The sequence below is a fragment of the Hippichthys cyanospilos genome, chromosome 9 (genome assembly GCF_059441005.1).
Source record: "Hippichthys cyanospilos isolate Australia breed blue-spotted pipefish chromosome 9, RoL_Hcya_1.0, whole genome shotgun sequence".
Taxonomy (NCBI): domain Eukaryota; kingdom Metazoa; phylum Chordata; class Actinopteri; order Syngnathiformes; family Syngnathidae; genus Hippichthys; species Hippichthys cyanospilos.
Genome location: NC_142377.1, coordinates 5131100 through 5151263, shown reverse-complemented (window position 1 = coordinate 5151263; position 20164 = coordinate 5131100). Strand labels below are relative to the sequence as shown.

The following is a 20164-nucleotide window of genomic DNA, read 5'->3' as shown; positions in this document are numbered from 1 at the left end:
CATGCGCAATGTTCTAATCAAAGCCCGTGGTTGAAAGAATAAGACAATATGTTTGGACTTTCTAAAAAAAAAAAGATTATAATTGTAATTGACTTTGCTTTTCATTCATACGTTAGGTCGAAATCATCGGGTTGATAAGAGATATTTTTTATGTATACAATTCAGATTTTGATATTTTGTTGGATTAACTGAATAATTTCAGAAAACACTATGATCAGTTTTTGAGCTAACAACAACATCAATAATAATAACAGTGATAATAATAACAATAATAATAATAATAATAGAACATTTACCAATTACTGTACTCGATTATGTTTACTACAATTTTACCAATAGATGGTGCTGTGAAGCGGCGCTATTTCTCTCCTTTTTGTGACTGATTGTGCTGGCTGTTTTCTTCCATTGCACGTCTACTTCGCATCCCATCTCGCTCATGAATTTGAAGGTAAACATGAAAATTGAGGGAATTTAGGAGGTATTGTGAAAAGCAAAGACCAGAGGGAAAAAAAATATCTTTTTTTTTAACTTAACATGCAAGTGACACGCGCACAATGATTGACAGGCCAGTAATAACATGTTTTTTTTTCGGGAGGGGGGGGGGGGGTTACACATGCTGCTTTACTAATTATTTTGTTGTGAAATTATTTTTTGTGTGTTTACACTGTACGATATGATGTATGATACTAATTTCTCGTGGTGGCCAGGACGCCAATAGAGCTATCATTCTATATGCGCAATTGTTTTTGTATTGTATTCAATTACATTATTACTGTATCTTTTTTTGTAAAGTACAATATAGTCCGTGTTATTTTGTTTGTTTTAATTCGCTTCCCTTTTTTTCCACACACACAGCGGAGCAGGGAGATGGGCGGGGCCAGAATACATCTCGCTCACGCGCATGTTTTCGGATGTTGATGTCGCGCGCACGTTCGCTCGCTCCCTGGTCAGTCGTGGTCTGAACGTGAACGTGCACGACGAAGAACAAGACAGTAGCGTCTCATCCGTTTTCTTCAAAGAGGTTCATCACGACTCGGCTCGGATCAGGTGGCAATCATGAGCAAAGTGCACGGGGGGATGAAATGCGTGAAATATCTGCTTTTCGTGTTCAACTTCATCTTTTGGGTGAGTCTACCGTGTGGGCGGGAGGGGGGCACTGATTGAAATGACATCATTTTTTTCTCTTTTATTTTTTAAAAGTTGTCCCTTGGGTATGAGTGTCATGCTGCAATCATTGTATCCATATTGTCGCTTGAAATGGCAACGCTTTATTGTTAAACCCAAAAGAGATAGCGGTGCAGTTTTATGTTGTTTACAGTCCACAATGTGCATGTTGATGCTGCATAGACCCAGCTCAGCCCACCTCAAGGAAAACCATCAATTTCCATGATCGTACCATTAATTTAACTTATCCGGTGATTTTACTCCTTTAAAACTTATAGAGTTGCGGGTCAAATAAATATTCATTTGAAAAGAGAGAATAATAATGTTTGTAAAATTATTATATTTAAGGCGTTTTTTTGTTTGTTTTTTGTTTTTTTATTTCGGGTGGATGTTTTTTTAACCTTTGCTTGGTGGTCTATTGAAAACCCATTGCACTGAACGTTAAATTTTGCTGGTCTATTTTATATCTTTTGCCATAAAACCATACACATTATTCTTATTATTATAATGAGCACTAAATTTTCCTTAGGTGTGATTGGTTGCTTGAATGGTTGTTTGTCCTGGTGTGGCCTGCAATTGGCCAGCAACCAGTTCAGAGTGTCCCTCGCCTTCTGCCCGAAGACAGATGGGACGGGCATCAGCAAGCCTGCGTCCCTTGTGGGGACAAGGAGCTATAGAAGATGGATGGATAATTATTTTTAGATTGTTTTCATATAATTGCATCATGAGTTTACAATTTTTGAGGATGGAATTTAGAACAGTTCCCTGACAAACATGGCTGCTGAGAAACCAACATATGGAATCAAACAAGAGTTGTCAACCTGGGCTAGTGGGCCAATGCGTGGCCCAATGGATTGTGTCATCTGGCCTGACACGCAATTTGAAAAGCAAATGTAACTTTGAAGCCACTGACAAGTGGGATAAATTAACTTGTTACAGGACACTTTTTCACCCTTTTGATAGAGAAAAAAACTCCAGAAATGCATCTTTACAAAAGCTTATGTTACACATTCATTATGCATTATTTTCATATCACACACAACATGACCTTGCGCTGTGACTTTGTTGAAGTAGATGCCGTTAAGCTGCTTTTCCGCACGTTTGTTTCGGTCTGTCTTGCTTCTTTGAGATATGCTCAGATAAGAAGACTTGTCTTAGGCGCAATCTTGTAACGTAAGAGTACAGTACAGACCAAAGGTTTTCTCACACTTTCTTATTCAATGTGCTTTCTTTATTTTCATGGCTATTTACACAGTAGATTCTCAATGAAAACATCAAAACTATGAATGACTACACATGAAGTTACGCATTTAAAAGGACACTGTGTAAGATTTGGACCGTTTTTCATTACGGACAGGAGGAGGTCCTACATTTACCATTGTCCTTAGCTATAACAAACATGGCAGCCTCGGGGAAGTGCCACCCCCCATGTAATATAGTTTAATTGAATAATTTGGCCATATTCTTAGTTACAATAATTATTGTAATGGGACGAGCTGGAGGGCGGAAGCTGTTTGCTGTTGGCAACCAGTGCCTGTTCCACCAAAAAGCAGCTTGTTTTAGCTGAGGTTGTAAAGGCATTATTCTCAATAAAAGAAGCGAGCAGATTGAACCACCGACCGAGTGCAGCATTGTTCACACACAGGAACATTACAGTAGCTTTCAAGACAAAAGTATTTCCTGTAGCAGAGAAGGTTTCAAATCCTGAGGCTGATACGGGGTTTGGGCTAACGGCCTTTGCATGTCGACCTGATTACTGCTTTGCACACTCTTGGCAAGTGCTGGGCGATAACATTGATAAATTACGATACGAAGTAGCAATACGCAAATTGCTATACGACATTCAGACATATCAGTTTTGAAACGCCTAATTTTTGTCATATTTGGTTCTTTAAATCAATCCAAGCGCTTCCAAAACACCACATTAAATGTTAAAATACATTAGCGTTCAAGTGAGGCGAGGTTTAAAAGCAAAAGTGGTAGCAGAGGAGGAGGGCAAACAGCAGAAAATCTCATGTTACGTTGAATTCAAATGGGAATTTTGAGATTTCAAGTTTGATTTTGTTTTATTTAGTTTTTTATTTAGCCCTTGTTTTTTGTTTTATGTTTTACACCGACGTGAGTGACGTCATACATCTACACACGTGGACACAATTGTTGGTACCCCTCAGTTAAAGAAGGAAAAACCCACAATTCTCACTGAAATCACTTGAAACTTACAAAAGTAACAATAAATAAAAATGTATTGAAATTTAAATAATCAAAATCAGCCATCACTTTTGAATGGCTGATTAACATAATTATTTAAAAAAAACAAACTAATGAAAGAGGCCTGGACAAAAATGATGGTACCCATAACTTAATATTTTGTTGCACAACCTTTTGAGGCAATCACTGCAATTAAGCGATTTCTGTATTTGTCAATGAGCGTTCTGCAGCTGTCAACAGGTATTTTGGCCCACTCCTCATGAGCAAACTGCTCCAGTTGTCTCAGGTTTGATGGGTGTCTTCTCCAAATGGCATGTTTCAGCTCCTTCCACAGATGTTCAATGGGATTCAGATCCGGGCTCATGGAAGGCCACTTTAGAATAGTCCAACGCTTTTCTCTCAGCCATTCTTGGGTGTTTTTGGCTGTGTGTTTTGGATCGTTGTCCTGTTGGAAGACCCGTGACCTGCGACTGAGCCCAAGTTTTCTGACACCAGGCAGCACATTTCTCTCCAGAATGCCTTGATAGTCTACAGATTTAATTTTACCTTGCACACATTCAAGACACCCTGTGCCAGATGCAGCAAAGCAGCCCCAAAACATTACTGAGCCTCCTCCATGTTTCACCGTAGGGACAGTGTTCTTTTCTTCGGGGAGACGACCAAGGAGGACACCACTGCTGAAAAAAAAATCATAAAAAAGCGAGACTGGAATTTGCAAAAATGCATGTTGACAAGCCACAAAGCTTCTAGGAGAATGTCCTTTGGACAGATGAGAGCAAACTGGAGCTTTTTAATAAGGCACATCAACTCTATGTTCATAGACTCAAAAACCAAGCATATGAAGAAAAGAACACTGTCCCTACGGTGAAACATGGAGGAGGCTCAGTAATGTTTTGGGGCTGCTTTGCTGCATGCAGATGTCAATGATGTGTGGCGGTTGAAAAGAAATAAATAGAATGTCTATTCTAATTATTTCTTTCTGTCTTTTTCAGTCATGGTTAATATACATGCCATAGATTTTTTTTTTTCAAACATTGCCCATTGTATTGCAATACGTATTGAAATACACCTTTGCCACATTGCAATATATCGAATACCCAACACTACTCTTGGCATCCTCTCGATGAGCTTTAAGAGGTAGTCAATGAAATGGTATTCACTTCACCGGTGTGCATTATCAGGGTTAATTAGTGGATTTTTTTTTGTTTTGATTAATCAGTGGGGTTGCAATCATCAATTGTGTTGTGCACAAGTCCAATGAATGCACACTTGCACTGTCGCTGGCCCTATTAGACAACTGTTAAAAGTCAGGGTCTCAGATTTGGCAGTCCTAATCTTCACTTCACACAACACTTCAACTGCTTCACACCCGGCTGTGAACCACTCCAATGAGTTGTACATCCTAGCTTGAAGAAGCCAACAGCGCCATATCTTCCACCAAACGTAGAGATGCAATGCTGAGACCACCAGCATTGTCTAAATTGGTAGCAACCAGCATATAAAAAATAAGTACCAATCCAAACTGAGCCCCATTATCTTTCTAATGGCGCACAGTGCTTGTATTGGCGTCAGTGATGGACTGGAGAAAGTTATAGTCCGATTGAGGCACTCCCAATCACCCAAGGCTGCTGTGTCGAATGACCACTTGTGTGTCATAAAAGGAGACAGCGGCTCTTTGTTGCAGGGAGCCCGTGGGACCGGCGGCTCTTGTGGCGGCAGCCAAAAGAGGCGGTACATGCGCTCATGTGGTCGTGGTGGTGTTTTTTTCAACAGTGGGGGGCGCCAGTATGGTGCGTTACGTCACCCCCTAGAAATTAGAGTGCCAGCCCCTCACAGCTGTGAGGCTGACACGGCCTGTGGACCAAGTACACCATGGGGAATATTAAATGCATTGCTGCTTTGAAATATGACTTGAATTCCTTTTGTAACCATGCTTGGAACTCAAAATACTTTGTCTCTCAACTCATCTTTTTCCATTGAAATGTATGGAAATATCTTGAATCCGTTCCAGCCTTACTGTTTTTATTAAGAAACGTCGTACTGCATAGTATATTTTATGAATGCGTAAAGAAATTTTAAAAAATTAAATAAGTTGCGTTTGACATATCTCAAGGAACTATTGTGTACCATCTTCAAAATCACTAGGGTTCTTGCACTGTCATAAGAAAGGCGATTATTCGAGAGGCCACAAAGAACAGGTTTCACCTCCACCACTGCAACACAAAAGAACACTTTTTGAGGGTTATAGAAAAGTAAAAAATGAACACATTTTGATCTTGAATCCAGTACATTTCAGAATCAATAGTACTCTTAGCCTGACATCATTTCAACATCCCATACTTGTGAATTTGTGTTCCCTCAGTTATCTGGCTTGTTGGTTCTGGCCGTGGGACTTTGGCTCCGGTTTGATCCTGAAACCGTGGGGCTTCTTACAGGCAACAATGCTCCGGACACTTTCTTTATCGGTATGTACTTGAACGCCTCTCCATTATTGCAGTAATAATACAATCTACATTGTACATTGCACCATAACAGAAGAGTGTATAACAGTAATCATTAATAAGGTTGGTGGTGCCAAACAGCGCTCCATTGTTCTACACTACACAATTCATTATGGTGAAAAATAGGGTGCAAATAGAGTGCAGAGCATATAGTCCAGCAAATTCCATGTTTTTCCACATTCCCACTTTTCCACTACTAAAAATCTGTGAATAATTAACACACGCACCCATCGCAAAAGCGGGTTGAGATCCTTCAAGACGGCAGCATAGCACGTAAAATGGAGAGGATCGTAAAACCTCACTGGCACACTTAGCACATACACAATCATGGCCCAAAAAATGCACGCCATGAAAATATTTAACACAAACGAATCACCTTCAGATGAATATCATCAATTGCTAGCATACTGTGCCAGATAGGTATGTAGATAAGATGGACAAATAGATAAGCAGAATAGTGAAAAGTCACGTAAAAACAACATTACAGTATGGTGCATCATAATGCCCAATATTGCTTTTGCTTTTTGGCACAATAGTGAAAACAGTTACTGAATTGATTCCCCATTCCTCTGGAAAGCACCACAAATATGAGGGTGAAATATACAGCTAGCTGTAATTGCACCACCTTCAATGTGGGACCAAAAAAAGAAAAAGGCCTTCAATTGGCTTTTGGTGTGGGCACAGACGCTGAGAATGAGGCATTTTCTGTTTGTGTGTGGGTGTTTGCGCACTTGCGTGTGCAAATGTGCGAGTGTGAACGTGTGTGTCACATGACGACATGGCCTCCCCCAAGGCCCCTCCTCGAGGCTCTTTGGGAGGGGCAGATATCGAGGGAGAGTGGCAGATGGGAGGAGAGCCCAGTTGGCATTGATAAATAATCATTTTCATGTAGAAAATCTTTAAAAAGCAGACTTCAAATCTAACTATAATATTCTGTACACATGCCATATTAAACTCTGGTTATGACTGTGATTATGCATTTACCAACCATCAACTGCTTCATTAATTCTCAGTCAGTTCTTTTGTTTAGGAAAAACAGCTTGCTGGTCTCCCGCGTGGCTTCATTAAATTTGTGCAGCACTCACTCTCTGGAGAGGGCATCAATATAGGGTGGCCCCTCTGAGGAGGTGACGACATCCCAGCAGGAAGGCAAAGATGCCAAGCTAACTGGGTTCCACTGTGACCGATTCACTTGCAAATGCGGCCAACTTTATAAGTGTGCGCTGTTTAAAATGTAATTCGATTGCAAGGCGCGACTACATGTTTTAATTAATACATGTATAGTTGTGACAACATTTCGATATTTGTTTATGTGATGCAGCCCAAAAAAAAGGCACTCCAAGGAAGACACAACAGCACGTGACATGACAACGGCATGCTGCAAAGACCAATTTCAGAATAAGCACTCCAAATAATGGGGTGGATGTCAGTGCAATAAGCTAGGGGTTCTCAAACTTTTTGGAGTCAGGGACCCTTTTAGACAGCAAATTTTCCAAAGACCCCCATTGCAAATATTTGCGTAAACACAACAAATAAAAATCCTTAAAATTTGAAATTTATTAGCTTTATTCAATTTAAACATTTAACGAGTGTCCTTTTTATCCACTAACAGATTCAATTTGACAACAATTATATTTGTTACTTTTCAGCTTTAATGAAGTGTAGAAAATAAAAGTTGCAGAATGCATGGCTCCTTATTACAAACTGGGTCAGTTTTCAATTATTTAGTCAAAAACAGCATTATAAAATGAAATGTCGCTTTAGCTTTGCTGGCTTCATTGCCTCATTAGCAAGTGATTGCTTGCTAAAGCACAAAACGCATTTTGACAAATTTCAAAATTATCACATTTTTAAAAATATATTAACTCATTCAATACCGGGGAAGTATTTTCATGTTTTTTTAAGAGTCCGGACAATCAATACTTAAGTACATTAAGAAGATTAATTTCCAGATACTTAAGTATTAAATTGATACTTATGTGTCTGGGATTGAATGTCTGGACTCTTAAAAAAACAAACCCGAAAACACATCCCTGGCATTGAATGAGTTCAACTGTTTGAATTGATTGAAGAGTCATGAATACTTTCATAATTTAGTGTAGAATAAAATGAAATTAACACAAATATATATTTTATTAATAGCCCATATTATTTCACAGACCCCTTGCAGTGGGGAACCACTGCATTAGGCAATCGCCATTGTAGACTTATTTTTAAGTTGACCTTTGTAGCTGTTTTGGTGGCACGGCTATTTTGACTCGACCTAGCGCCTGCATTTTTATTGCCATCACATCACATTATATAACACCATCACACCAACATTAAACAAAAATCATATTCAATTGCGGATTAAGCCTTCTGCTACGTTTAAGGGATTTTCAAAGTGTCTGCAACTATTTTTTGCCCAGTAATCACTAGTTGTTTTGAGTTATATTTTGTCCCATGTTTGCCTTAGCTAAGAAAAATGTACTAAAAAATATGTGTACATATGCCATTTTTATCAGAAATCTAAGCAAAGGTCTTGTATAGGAAAAGACATTCAACATTATACGTTTAACATTTTAACATTTAAGGTAATATGTGGTTAAGTGGTTAAGGATACTAAGAAACAGTCATTGATTAATAGGTCACAAGTTTCCAACGCTAGCTGCTAACTAGGTGGTGCAAACCCTGCTTTCAAATGCAGTCAGACATTCCAAAATCAGACAAAAATGTCCATCAACTCATTAAACATTGATAATTGCAAATATCAAACTAATTTATCATTTATCTATAAAACCTGATTTACAATATCAAGAAAAATGGATTGGGGTGAAATTATGGGCCAGAGATACACCTCAGCACCAAAAGTAAGAAGAATGTACGCTAACTGGCATTAGCAATATTAGTCGTTAGACAGACAGCGGCTCACAAACTTCACGTAATGACAACAACACGAGATCGAACCCACGCAAGATGTCTTTACAATAGCTGAATCAACCTAAGAGAGCCCGACTATTGCAACTCAGTTTTATAGCATTAATCATCAACCTTATATTCTCCATAGCGTCAACCAGTGGTTCTCAAAGTGGGGTCCGCGGACCCCCGGGTGGCTGTGGCCTGACTGCAGAGGGTCCGTAAAATAATTCGGTTTATTAATGGAAAATATATGTATATTTGTGTTAATGTAATTTCATTTTCCTTTAAATTGTGAAAGGATTCACGACTCGTCAATAAAGCAATCAATTCAACCAGTTTGATATATTTAAAATGTAATCATTTTGAAATTTGTCAAAATGTGTTTTGTGTCTGCAATTGCTTGCGATGAAACCAGCAGAGGTAAAGCAGCCTTTTATTTGATAATGCTGTTTTTGACTGAGCAATTGGGAATAGACCCGCTTTCTTATAAGGAGGCATGCAATTTGCAATGTTTATTTTCTAAACTTCACTATAGATGAAAAGTAACAAATATAATTGTTGTCAAATTGAATGGTGAATAAAAAAGGCATAAATGTTTTTTTTGCCTCTTTTCTGCAAACATTTGCAATGACGGTCCTTTGTTTTCAAAAAGGTGTCACTGACCCCAAAAGGTTGGCGTAAACACATTACATTGGCCACATTTGTGTATCTGCATTTACTTTTCAGCCCATTTCTTTGCGCCCTTGGCCCTCTTTTTTTTTTAATATCGCGTGATGTCATGTAATCCACAAATAATAGCTTCGCGATCGACCGATCACCTGCTATCAACGCATTGACCCCCAATTGAAACGATGTAGTCACTCTTCCATGTTAATGGTCCGTTTGTGAATAAATCCCTAACCTTTGTACTTTACCACAAAACCACAAAAAACTGGCACACTTAAACGAGTCCCCTTTAAACTGAATCAGACCCTGTGCTTTTGAAAGGAGTTTAACTGTTTGAGAAGGTTTGCTTTGAAAAATCTGTTGTTTTCCTCGTCTGATATTGAACTATCACGTGTGTTTGTATCTGCAGCTGTGTATATTCTCCTTGGTGCGGGCAGTTTAATGATGCTTGTGGGCTTCTTTGGTTGTTTCGGGGCTGTCCGAGAATCTCAGTGTCTTCTCGCCTCGGTAAGTTTAATCAAACGTGTATGTTACATAGGATGTTCTCACTTTATTTTTATCGTATTTTTAATTAAGTACAGGTTAGTTCTTTTGAACGTTTATTTAATTGTTTGTTGTCACAGCATTAGTATTAAAGAGACAATAAATAATACATGTGTGTTTTAAATTGCTGTCCTTTGCAGTTCTTTGCCTGCCTGCTGATCATTTTCGCTGCAGAAATTGCAGCTGGTGTGTTTGGATTCATCAACAAAGAGCAGGTACAAAAACCAGGAAATGGGCAAATGGGGTTTAATATACTGTAATATTCTCTCATTGTTAACAGTGAAAATAAGTGTATGTTTAAAATTTTAAAAAAAACCTACACTACACGGGATGAAGGTCAGTTCCTTGTAAATTGTGGTATCACTGTACTATATTCTTGATGATAGCTGGAAAAAAGACAATGCTGTCAGTTCTTTTACTGGGAAAAATGGGAGTGCAACAAACAAGATGATAATGAATAAGCTTTACACGGTCAGGATGTTGGAGCAGATCAGCGAGTTAAAAAAAATTCACAGATCCCATCAAAATTTAACATAGATATTTAGGCAGGAATTAGAGGAGGAGCAGGAATTAAACGATGTATCTCATGAGTTTCACTTTTTGAATCGAACTTCTCATTGAATTAAATGTTTGTTTTTTTTCAAACATATTTTAACCTATATGTTATTCTACCAGATTGTCGAAGAGGTTCAAAAATTCTACAGCAGCTCCATCGGTGATGCATCCAATCCCAATGCAACTGCCATTGCATTTATTTACCACAAAACTGTGAGTCATCTGGTTCTTTTCCAAATTTTATTTATGGAATTAATAATATATATTTTTTTTTTTTCCTTATTTATAGCTCAACTGCTGTGGGGGTTCGACGTCGGCGGCATCTGACCTATGTGCTGACGTCCCAGAGGAGACCACGGTAAAATCGAACGGATTAATTCTAATTATGTCCACAAGATGGCGCGCTGAGTTTGAAAAGTAGAAGATTATTTTGCTAAATCACGTGGGGAAACAATAGAAAAACACCCATCCGCAGGCTTGTGAGCTGGGGCCAATTGGGATAAAGCTATCAAGAAACTAAAGCTTTTAGCTCTGAAAATGAACACAACTAAAAATGGGCAGATCTATGCTGAAAGTCATTCCAGGTGATAAAGCAGTCAATCGTGTCATAAATCAGACTCAGAACATATGTTTTAACCACATAATTCCATCAAAATATTGATGACTGAAGTATTGAGCTACAATTCAGATTTTCAGATTTCGATCTTTTGTCTGGTACTGTCTGGACTTCACACTCGTTTTTGTTATTTCTGAGGGCATTTTTTTTTTTTTTTACTGCAAATGTATTTAATGAAGTGTCCATTATCATTCCAGGACTGTCTGAGCGCTATCACAGATTTCTTCAACAACAAGCTGCACATCATTGGCTACATCGGGATTGGCATTGGAGGAGTAATGGTATGTGTAAATAGTGTCAGTGAAGGCACCGCTGGAGGTCTTCAGTGTCTTGTGTGTGTAATTAATTTCAGATCCTCGGGATGATCTTCAGCATGGTGCTGTGTTGTGCCATCCGGAACAGCAGGGAGGTCATATAGCCGTCCATCATTGGACTGATCTCTCCTCTCCTCACCTCACATCTGCATTTAACACATGCTCTCTGCCTGTGGCACGCTTCTGTGACATTCCTGCTGTAAATATGGACGAGTCTTCGCATGTCCAACATAGTGTGTGCCTCGTTGTTTTGGAGGACTAGCCTTTTTGTAAGCCTGACTTCTTCTAGAATGTAACATGCACTCTACGTGCCTACTGGACAAGCCTTTTGCAGCTAAGTCTTATTGACTACATTAAATGCAGGGCAGACTAGAGGTTGGCCCGTCTTCTGAAGTACTGTGTTCAAATCGCAGACTTGCATGTCCTCCTGAATTTTTGTGGGCTTTTTTCGACTACTTGCCTCCCTACAAACTTATAAAAACATGCATGTTGTATTTTGAAATTCTCCACAACTAAGTTTGCTTCAACTGGTCCAGGTCGCAAGCAACCTCTGCTCAAATTTATCTTGGATTGGCTCCACCTCACTGCAACCATAATGAGAAGTGATAGCAAGAGATTACAATGAATTTATATTACTGCAACCAATCACCAATCTTTGTACTTTTAAGGCACAGCAGAGGTTTGACTGGTCTTTTTAAAAGTTTAGTAAGTCCTATAATTGTGAATGTAATGTACATTATTTGGGTGTGCCAATAAGTGTATTTAGGTCAAAATGCATTGCATTGTAATAGTGTGCCATCATTGAAATAAATGAACCAACAAAGTAGATTGCATTATTTAATGCATGTGTACAGCCATACAGAGTACCAAAACATTGGAAGTAACTTTTTTTTTCCCTCCATTCAAAGGCTTTGCTGCAGGATGAAATGGAATTATATGCAAATGAATGGACGACCAAAGAAAAAAAAAAACTAACACACAAAATGTGCAGGGAAGTGATTCACAGTGACATGGTGGTAACAAAGCTTTTTACACTTAAAAATGACGCCTTCGATAGTGTCACCCACTGTAACTACTACTGTAACGGAAAATCATTGAACGTAAGAGGTGTGTCTCTTTCTGCTCCTTATGCCCTCATTGAGGTGGAAGAAAAGAGCCGCATCGAGGAGTAACATCACTACTCTACGCTCAGTAAGGCCATTGATCAAGTGCAAACGAAGTCTGAGGCCGAACGAACGAGCATAAAGCCACCAAAAGTGTTTCAAGTGCAACACATTTCTTCTTCCTCCTCACATGGATGTAGTAAACCGATAGAACATAGCTGCCAGTTGCGACCATCCTTTTGGCTCCATGTGTTCCCGCTGCAAGCACGGCAAGAACCTCTCACGGCGACAAAACACGTAGAGGCGAGTTGTCCATGATGTACTCGCCCACTCCTACAAAGTACATGACCTGGGCGATGCCAAACAGTGGAGCAATGACAAGGGCCCGACATCCGGCGCCTTTTAGGAAGGCGGATGGTCCCTCCTTACGCAGGATTTTGCTGTGGAACACAAAACAAGAACACGTTTATGAAATTGTCCATGTAAAGGAAAACACCTTTAGTCCTGCCAGCTTGTAAGCAAAAGAAAAATCAAGATGCGGCAGTTTTTACACCAAGCAAACATGTGCCTTCTATGAAAATAGAGCTTGCAGTCTAACCTGACACAGTCCATTACTCCACTATATGTCTCCTCAGCTGAGCTTTTCTTCAGTGACTGCAGTCTGGTCTTCACAACTGGAAAGTAACAAAAGACATTAGAGGCAATACTTCTAATTATGCAGGGTTGGAAATTTTGCAGATGATTCGGAGGCCTCACCGTCCAAGGGGTTGACGGCCACCGCGGCAGTGGAGCCCGCCGCGCAGCCCGAGAGAAAGGACCAATAGAAGGGAGATGACTGGTCGGCGCTCGGCTGTCCGAGTCGGTTCAGGTTGGCGAACAATGGGAAATAGACTACCGAGAAGGGGACATCCCTGAGGCGTAACGGAAGATGACGTTAGATGGGAAGACGCTTGTAAAACCCGTATATTTTGGGGGAGGATTTTTCAGTATTCTTACCTCATGAGCGTGGCCCCAAGTCCTTTGTAGAGCCCCTGGATGCCCTGTGTGCGGAGGAGTTCCCTGGCGATCTGTGTCGCCGAGTCGGCTCGCGGTGTCGCCGTCACGTTCACAGTTCCTGAGTTGTAGGAGCGGCTAAGCAGTGTGTTGGTGGCCACCAGCTTAGCGGGAGACGACATGACTGGCTTTTGCTGCTGGGCAACTACAGAGACAAGATTAACAAGCGTTGAGTAACAGAACGGAAATGTTTACATCAATCAACATTGATGCGGTGCCATGACGACACACTAAAGTCATTCACTGCCACTGACGATCCTAGACGTCAAAGGGGTATTTACTAGGCAGGCAGTGAATGAGTTAACTCACTGACAGCTAAAGTTGTAGAATATATTTTACTGGGCTGACAGTGAATTAGCTAAAGGTTTACCCAGTCCCGTGTAACTTCGTCTAGTCTGTTAACATGTTCTTACCGAGTCTGCCGGCGTCCTGCAATTGTATCTTGAGCATTTCCATGGGCGTAGTGACAATGACTTGACACATGCCCGCGCCGCAGCCAGCCAGCATCTCTTTGAACACTGTTAGGCCCTGACTGCAAAGACAAACATCTCAACTGTCAAGACTTCATAATTAATCAAATCGCTTCCATGGTAATGGTGTCCAAAAAGGAAGCGATGCCTCACCCATTTTTCGCAAAGTGCTGGCGGAAAAAGTCATTGGCGGCCAGCTTAATGGCCTTCTCGGGCGTCACCAGAGTCAAATTCACAGCAGCGCCTAAGGGACAAACAAGCTAACAGTTAGATGTCAAGTGGTCACATTGATCTTTGCACATGCATAACACAAACATTCCCCGCCATTATCATTACGACACTAAAATTTAAAGTCCTATATGAAGCTAATAAAATACAAAGGCAGAGTAGAGGATGTTACAGAGAGAAAATGAAGACAGAGACATAAGAGTAGACAGAGATAAATGGCAGACATTACATTGGCACAAAGAAGCAAAGAATCAGCTGACAACATAAAATATGTTAGTAAAAAGAAAAGACAGACATGGTGCATGATCAGTTGGGGTGTAACGATATAGCTATTAAGTGATTTATCAATGTGTTTGCCCAAGATCCAGTCGGACTTGATTACCTCAATGCTGGCCATAGTTTTAAAAGTTATTTTACAATCATAATAAACAATTTTATAGTCAAAATCCCTAATACCTAATAAAATTCCTAATCATTTTCTTTTAAAAAGGAGGGGGAAATTTGGGAGAAAAAAAAATTAAACTAAACTTTTTGTGAAGAAATAATAATAATAAAAAAAAAAAAAGTAAATAAAAAATTGGGATTTGATTTTTTGAAATTTAGTCCTGCCCTATGGCCATGTCATCTCCAGTTGGATTAGGGCGAGGCAAAAGTAAATCTTTAAACCGGCACAATCTATTTGCTCATATGAAACCCCTTTGCATTTTACAAGGAGAACATCTTGACAAGAAAGTCGACGTGTATAGCCTTTTCAAACGGCGAGTAGTAGCCAATGGCAAAGTGACGATTTGTTGATGCTTTTTGACCTGCCTGACACAGAGGTTACAAATAACAGCAGCGACAGGCAAGCAAGGTCGAGAAAATGTGCATCAATGAGGTCCATTTAAAGGGACCTGTCTTGCCATCTGACATGAAGACCAGTTTAGGAAAAAAAAACAGTAGGACTTTTGCAAACTTTTTTTTATACAAAACAATGATAATAGCAGATCAAAAGAGAATGATGAATATTGTTTAAATATATTTTAAAAAATTCGAAAAGGTTTGCCTGCATTTATATTGTAATGATGAACCAGGTTATTGTGATCATTTAAGTTAGTGGACTGTATACAAAGAGATCATTTATTGTTCTCTTTGTGCTAGGATGAGGAGGAGTAGCATGTTCCGATATCATTTTTTCTTTACTTTTTAGAATTAGTTCATGCTAATGTGTAATTTGGGGTTCCTTTTATTTGTTAATTTCCAGCAAAGCCATTGTTACTGTGTGGAAACATTGTATTGAAATTGCCAAGTGACATAGCGCTTTGTGTCAAATTGTTAAGGCTTTTATCGATACATATCGTTACAACACTAGTGATCAGACTTTGATCGAACTTGAAAATAAACCCTTGTGAGTTTCACAAGTCATTTAAAAGATCAAGCAAAGCTAATGAAAGCAAGCTGCATAGGTCTGGAAAGTGAAGGGGCAACATAGAAGTTACAGACAAAGAAGTGTTGACACAAAAGGGCAAGTAAAGATGGCAAAAAAACAACATGTGCCTGTAGTTTGGAATAGAGCAATATAGTATGAACCATAAACGGTTTGCCTCCAGCGTGGCTGCGCCTTATCGGCTAGCCTTCAATATCCCAGGGGGACCCATGTCTGTAATATGAAAAACACAGATGCAAACAAACATTCCTCACACAGGCAGAGACCCAACATTAGGGCCTCGATTTTTTTCTGGCTAAGCAAAAGTCCACTTTGATTTGAATGACATCTAACAATCCCTTTAAAGGAATTTCCATTTATTTTACTTGATGATGGAAGTATTATCACACTTAACATGGGAATGGTTAAGCCTTGTCTTAAAACAGGCACTTTACTAGTTAAATGTTGTAAACCATGTACTTAAAAGATACTTCTACATCTTCAGTACCAACAAAGAGTAGCCTTACATTACTGAATGCAGTGGAACATCCAAGGTCAAACCATGTGTTTGTTATAGCATATTATACATTATAATATACAGTATATAGTGGCACGGTGGAAAACTGGTTAGCATATCTGTCTCACATACGGAAGTTGTGGGTTTGCTTCCAGTTCCAGCCTTAGTGAGGACAACGTGTCTGACAATATAGAATGGCATGTGATTTTTTTTTTAATATTTTGATCCATATTAATTTTGTAGAGCAAGAACAAAAATGGTTGGATGAATATGCACATTATAGATTCACATATATTTTATTTTTCACTCAATAAGGGTTCAGTGAATACACAGAAGAAACTAGTGGCGTTCAGTACCACTAAAAAGTTTAAGAACCAGTCCTAAAGGGACAGTGTGTAAGATTTGGCGGCATCTAGTGGCAACCTTTTTTTTTTTTAAATCCAAAATGGGAATATGCAAAAATGATCACGTTGATGTTTTTATATAGAGAGAATTGACGTTATGCTCTTTTTGCTTTATAACCATTGGCTAGCAAACTTTGTGTTAGTGAAGCTGTAAAGCTCCTAAAGCATCACGAACACTCGGTTTGCCGGCCAATGGCAAAATTTTAGGGAATTTTTGATCTGAAGTCTCAAAGAGATTTGCATGTCATGCATGATGTTCTATACATCAAATTGCCCATCTTTTCCAGGGTATTCAACTTTGGAAGTTCCACTGTATTGAAAATATTTTTCTGCAGCCAGTGAAATTAAACAACACATCCTGATCCTACCCTCAACTTATAATGTATCCTCGTTGAGCATTGAGTGATTAAAATCATTAAAGTTTAGAATCTTACCTCTGTACATGCCAAAGTAGCCCTCAGCTCGAACTGTTTTGACAAGGCAGTCCATCCTAATAAATAAAGAAATGAATAAAATTCAACAAATTAAATCTTACATTCTTTATTGTTACAAAATGGTGAATTTGCACTGCATGGTTGGAGTGAAAATTATTGCTGTTATTTTAAACTTCTCTAGAATTAACTTTGAGTCGAGAATTAACTGTTGTTTTGCTCTAAAGTGGGACTGTTGAAATACGGCAGTGCAGAGGGGAGAAAAAAACATGGTATCGTTATCTTCAGATTGCAACTATATGCCTTATAGCATCAATTTAAGTGAATGTCCAAAGTGGCCCTGTTACAGTGGTTTAAACTTTTTCTTCTTAAACTGGTGCAGTGGATGAGTATTGTTTAGATTTGTCAATGTACTTATAATTATTTCTCAAACTCTTATTTAATTGTCTGCAATCAAAAGTGTATGAGATGCACACCCTTTTTCTTCATTTACTTCGATACTACTTTTATTTGAGTGTAACATTTTCAATTATTTTCTCAAAACTGTGCCACTGTTTTTTTATGAATAACACTGTGCCATTGTTTCTGACGAATACTTGGGCGTAGTATGGTAAATTATTGAAACATTAGTCATTTAAGTGGTACTTAAAGTGTGATTTCAGAAGGAAAAAAGTTCGAGAACCACTACATATTACACGAGTCACTTGAAATATATATGACAGTAAAACAAACAAATAAAATGTATATTTGCATTAAATGAGACCTGGTTGTGCTAGTCTAGCCTAATCTGTCTCAAATATACCATGCTGTGTAACATGAGCGCTACCCTAGCAGGGGCCACAAAATGTGGAATTTCAAGAATTTCTCCCTTTCACACAGTTAATTGTACCAGAAAGGGCTTAAAATGCTTAAACCTTTTGAAAACAAGGCATAGCAGAGTATACAATGGCCAGGGAATGTAAATTGTGCAAGACCAAGCTTGACTACTCACATGCTCTTGTAAACCTGCTGCCCTTGTCTTTGGTTTTGTAACCTCGTCTTTGCCAAGTCAATGGGGAAGACACACGTTACACCCACAATGCCGGCAATGCCGCCGTTGATGAGCTTAGCAGGGAGGCTGTAAGAAGAAAATTTCATTCATTGAAAATGTACAACGTCATACCGAGGGATTACAATGACCTTTCAGCCCATATCCTAATTAGGGGGGAAAGTTTGCAAGGTGAAGGTAAAAGTGATCGAGTACACGTTTGTGTCAAGGGTTGGCAAAAGAAATTTTGAAATTTGTTCCAATATAACCATTAACAGATTTAAACCACCATTAAAACTACAAAAATCTGAGAACGTTAGTGACCTTGAACAAACCCTTGAACAAACCCTTGAACACACATTTGCTACCTTCGCAAACGTCCTCCACTGTTCACATTGCTCATTTTAAACGTAAAAGTATATAAAGAAGGGGAATAAAATACATACCTGATCTGCTGCTGAGACATGATGAGTGACTTAAAGATGTACAGTTGGAAGATCCGGTCAAAAAAAGAATGGGAAAGTTCTAAATAGATAACACCAAAATCAAGAGTTACTTATAGATGTAAAACAAATGAGTTACCTAACGGGTAAACACACGCTACTGACAGCACTGGTGTGGTTAAGGTAAGTCACAGCGGATGAGGGCTTAATATACATTTAGCTAGCTTCTGTGACGTCACAGAGTTTACGCCCAGTGTTCTCTTTCCGGAACATCAAAAAAGGACATGAGTCATCATCGCAAAGTAAGAGAAAAGAAAAAATATTTTCCAGCCTGGCGAGACGCAAACACAAAACGCTTCTATAAACTCACTTATACCCATGTGTTTACCTTAGACAGAAATTATATATATATATATATATATATATATATATATATATATATATATATATATATATATATATATATATATATATATATATATATATATATATATTCTAACTTCGATCGGTAAACTAGCACCACGCTATGAATTAAACCTGCAAAAAAATCCTAACAAGCGGTAGCATTCCATTTTCCTCTAGGTTAACATTGGTTTGCATCTTTAAACAAAGCAAAAGTACCCTCACAAAGCACGTCATAGGAAACTAAAAGTACGTTACAGCGGTTACAGTACGTTAACTGATAAACTCACCAAAATTCGCTTTTGTATTGTATTTTTTTCTGATTATTGGCGCCGTTAGGTTGCAGAAAGATATCCGGCCAGATACTATCAGTTGTCGAAATTCCACAGAAGCCTGGAAATTTCCATTGGGTCTTTGCGATTGTCTAAGACGCGAAAAGGGTCCGCCCTTTTACCGTTTCATAACCAATCAACCCCTCCCTTGTATGCCTACTCCATGTCAATTGGCTACTTTTAAGCCGCTGCCATTGGACCCCAGAGCGATCTTTTAAACTGTCGTCAAATAGCCTGAGGGGGGTCTGAAATGAAAAGGCATTCAATAAAACGGCCCGGAATTTAGAAACTGTGAAGTGTGAATTTATCCGAGGCACAGGCACAAACTATAAATTGTATCGCTTAAAAAAAATGCGTTTCACTGCTGCTAACTCTTGTGAACCCCTGATCTGTCTATTCTGACTTAGTTGTATTCTGTTGCAGGAAACGTTTTGTTTTCACATATACTGCATGTAGCAACAACGTGTGTAGTCTTCTAAATGTGTCTTCTAATTTGATTTGACAGACCCTATCAGCACAGAATATACTGAACGTTACATGGTATCTCAAAGTGAATGTAGAATCTAAAATGATTGCCTCACTTGAAAAATAAGGTGTTTGTGGCCCACATGTCCATTGTACAGTAGTAATAATTGAATTGATGCTTTCTGTTGTAAAGGAAAATACTGACGACACTACATTTAATTTTTGGGGTTTGTTTTTTAATAGATGATTCATAAGTGCATCACAGATCAGACTTTGACTGCGGATTTTATATTAAATTCCTTTCCAAAGCAATCAGATTCACGCATGGCTCCCAAGAGCTCCAGTGACTGTATAATGTATCTTGCAAAAGCAATTTTTTTTTAACCTATTGTAAGATATATTTCTCCTCTGTGTCATCA

General features: G+C 38.8%; 2 protein-coding genes across 2 annotated transcripts; one reads left to right on the top strand and one right to left on the bottom strand.

The window, feature by feature from the left end:
* Window positions 1–373: 373 nt before the first annotated feature.
* On the top strand, window positions 374–12291 carry tspan2a (tetraspanin 2a). The gene is made up of 9 exons (XM_088422973.1): window positions 374–448; window positions 856–1125; window positions 5735–5837; window positions 9847–9944; window positions 10121–10195; window positions 10656–10748; window positions 10825–10893; window positions 11349–11432; window positions 11504–12291. Exons 2-9 carry the CDS (start codon window positions 1057–1059, stop codon window positions 11567–11569), a joined length of 657 nt encoding a protein of 218 aa, XP_088279099.1. The 5' UTR covers window positions 374–448; window positions 856–1056; the 3' UTR covers window positions 11570–12291.
* LOC148418594 (mitochondrial glutamate carrier 1-like) lies at window positions 12290–19385 on the bottom strand. Its single transcript, XM_088422972.1, has 10 exons — window positions 19239–19385; window positions 18550–18628; window positions 18068–18193; window positions 17080–17135; window positions 14245–14335; window positions 14035–14153; window positions 13565–13766; window positions 13325–13479; window positions 13167–13242; window positions 12290–13008 (listed from the first exon to the last, which is right to left on the bottom strand). Exons 2-10 carry the CDS (start codon window positions 18567–18569, stop codon window positions 12849–12851), a joined length of 1005 nt encoding a protein of 334 aa, XP_088279098.1. The 5' UTR covers window positions 18570–18628; window positions 19239–19385; the 3' UTR covers window positions 12290–12848.
* Between the last annotated feature and the right edge of the window lie 779 nt (window positions 19386–20164).

What these genes read in the sequence shown, in the direction of transcription:
- tspan2a (XM_088422973.1), top strand. Translation starts at nt 1,057, where the DNA reads ATGAGCAAAGTGCACGGGGGGATGAAATGCGTGAAATATCTGCTTTTC. An exon ending in TGTTCAACTTCATCTTTTGG is followed by an intron (nt 1,126 to 5,734) that starts GTGAGTCTACCG and finishes GTGTTCCCTCAG; the next exon opens with TTATCTGGCTTGTTGGTTCT. An exon ending in GATTCATCAACAAAGAGCAG is followed by an intron (nt 10,196 to 10,655) that starts GTACAAAAACCA and finishes TTATTCTACCAG; the next exon opens with ATTGTCGAAGAGGTTCAAAA.
- LOC148418594 (XM_088422972.1), bottom strand. Translation starts at nt 18,569, where the DNA reads ATGTCTCAGCAGCAGATCAG. An exon ending in CAGCAGGTTTACAAGAGCAT is followed by an intron (nt 17,136 to 18,067) that starts GTGAGTAGTCAA and finishes TTTATTTATTAG; the next exon opens with GATGGACTGCCTTGTCAAAA. An exon ending in CTTGGGGCCACGCTCATGAG is followed by an intron (nt 13,480 to 13,564) that starts GTAAGAATACTG and finishes GTTACGCCTCAG; the next exon opens with GGATGTCCCCTTCTCGGTAG.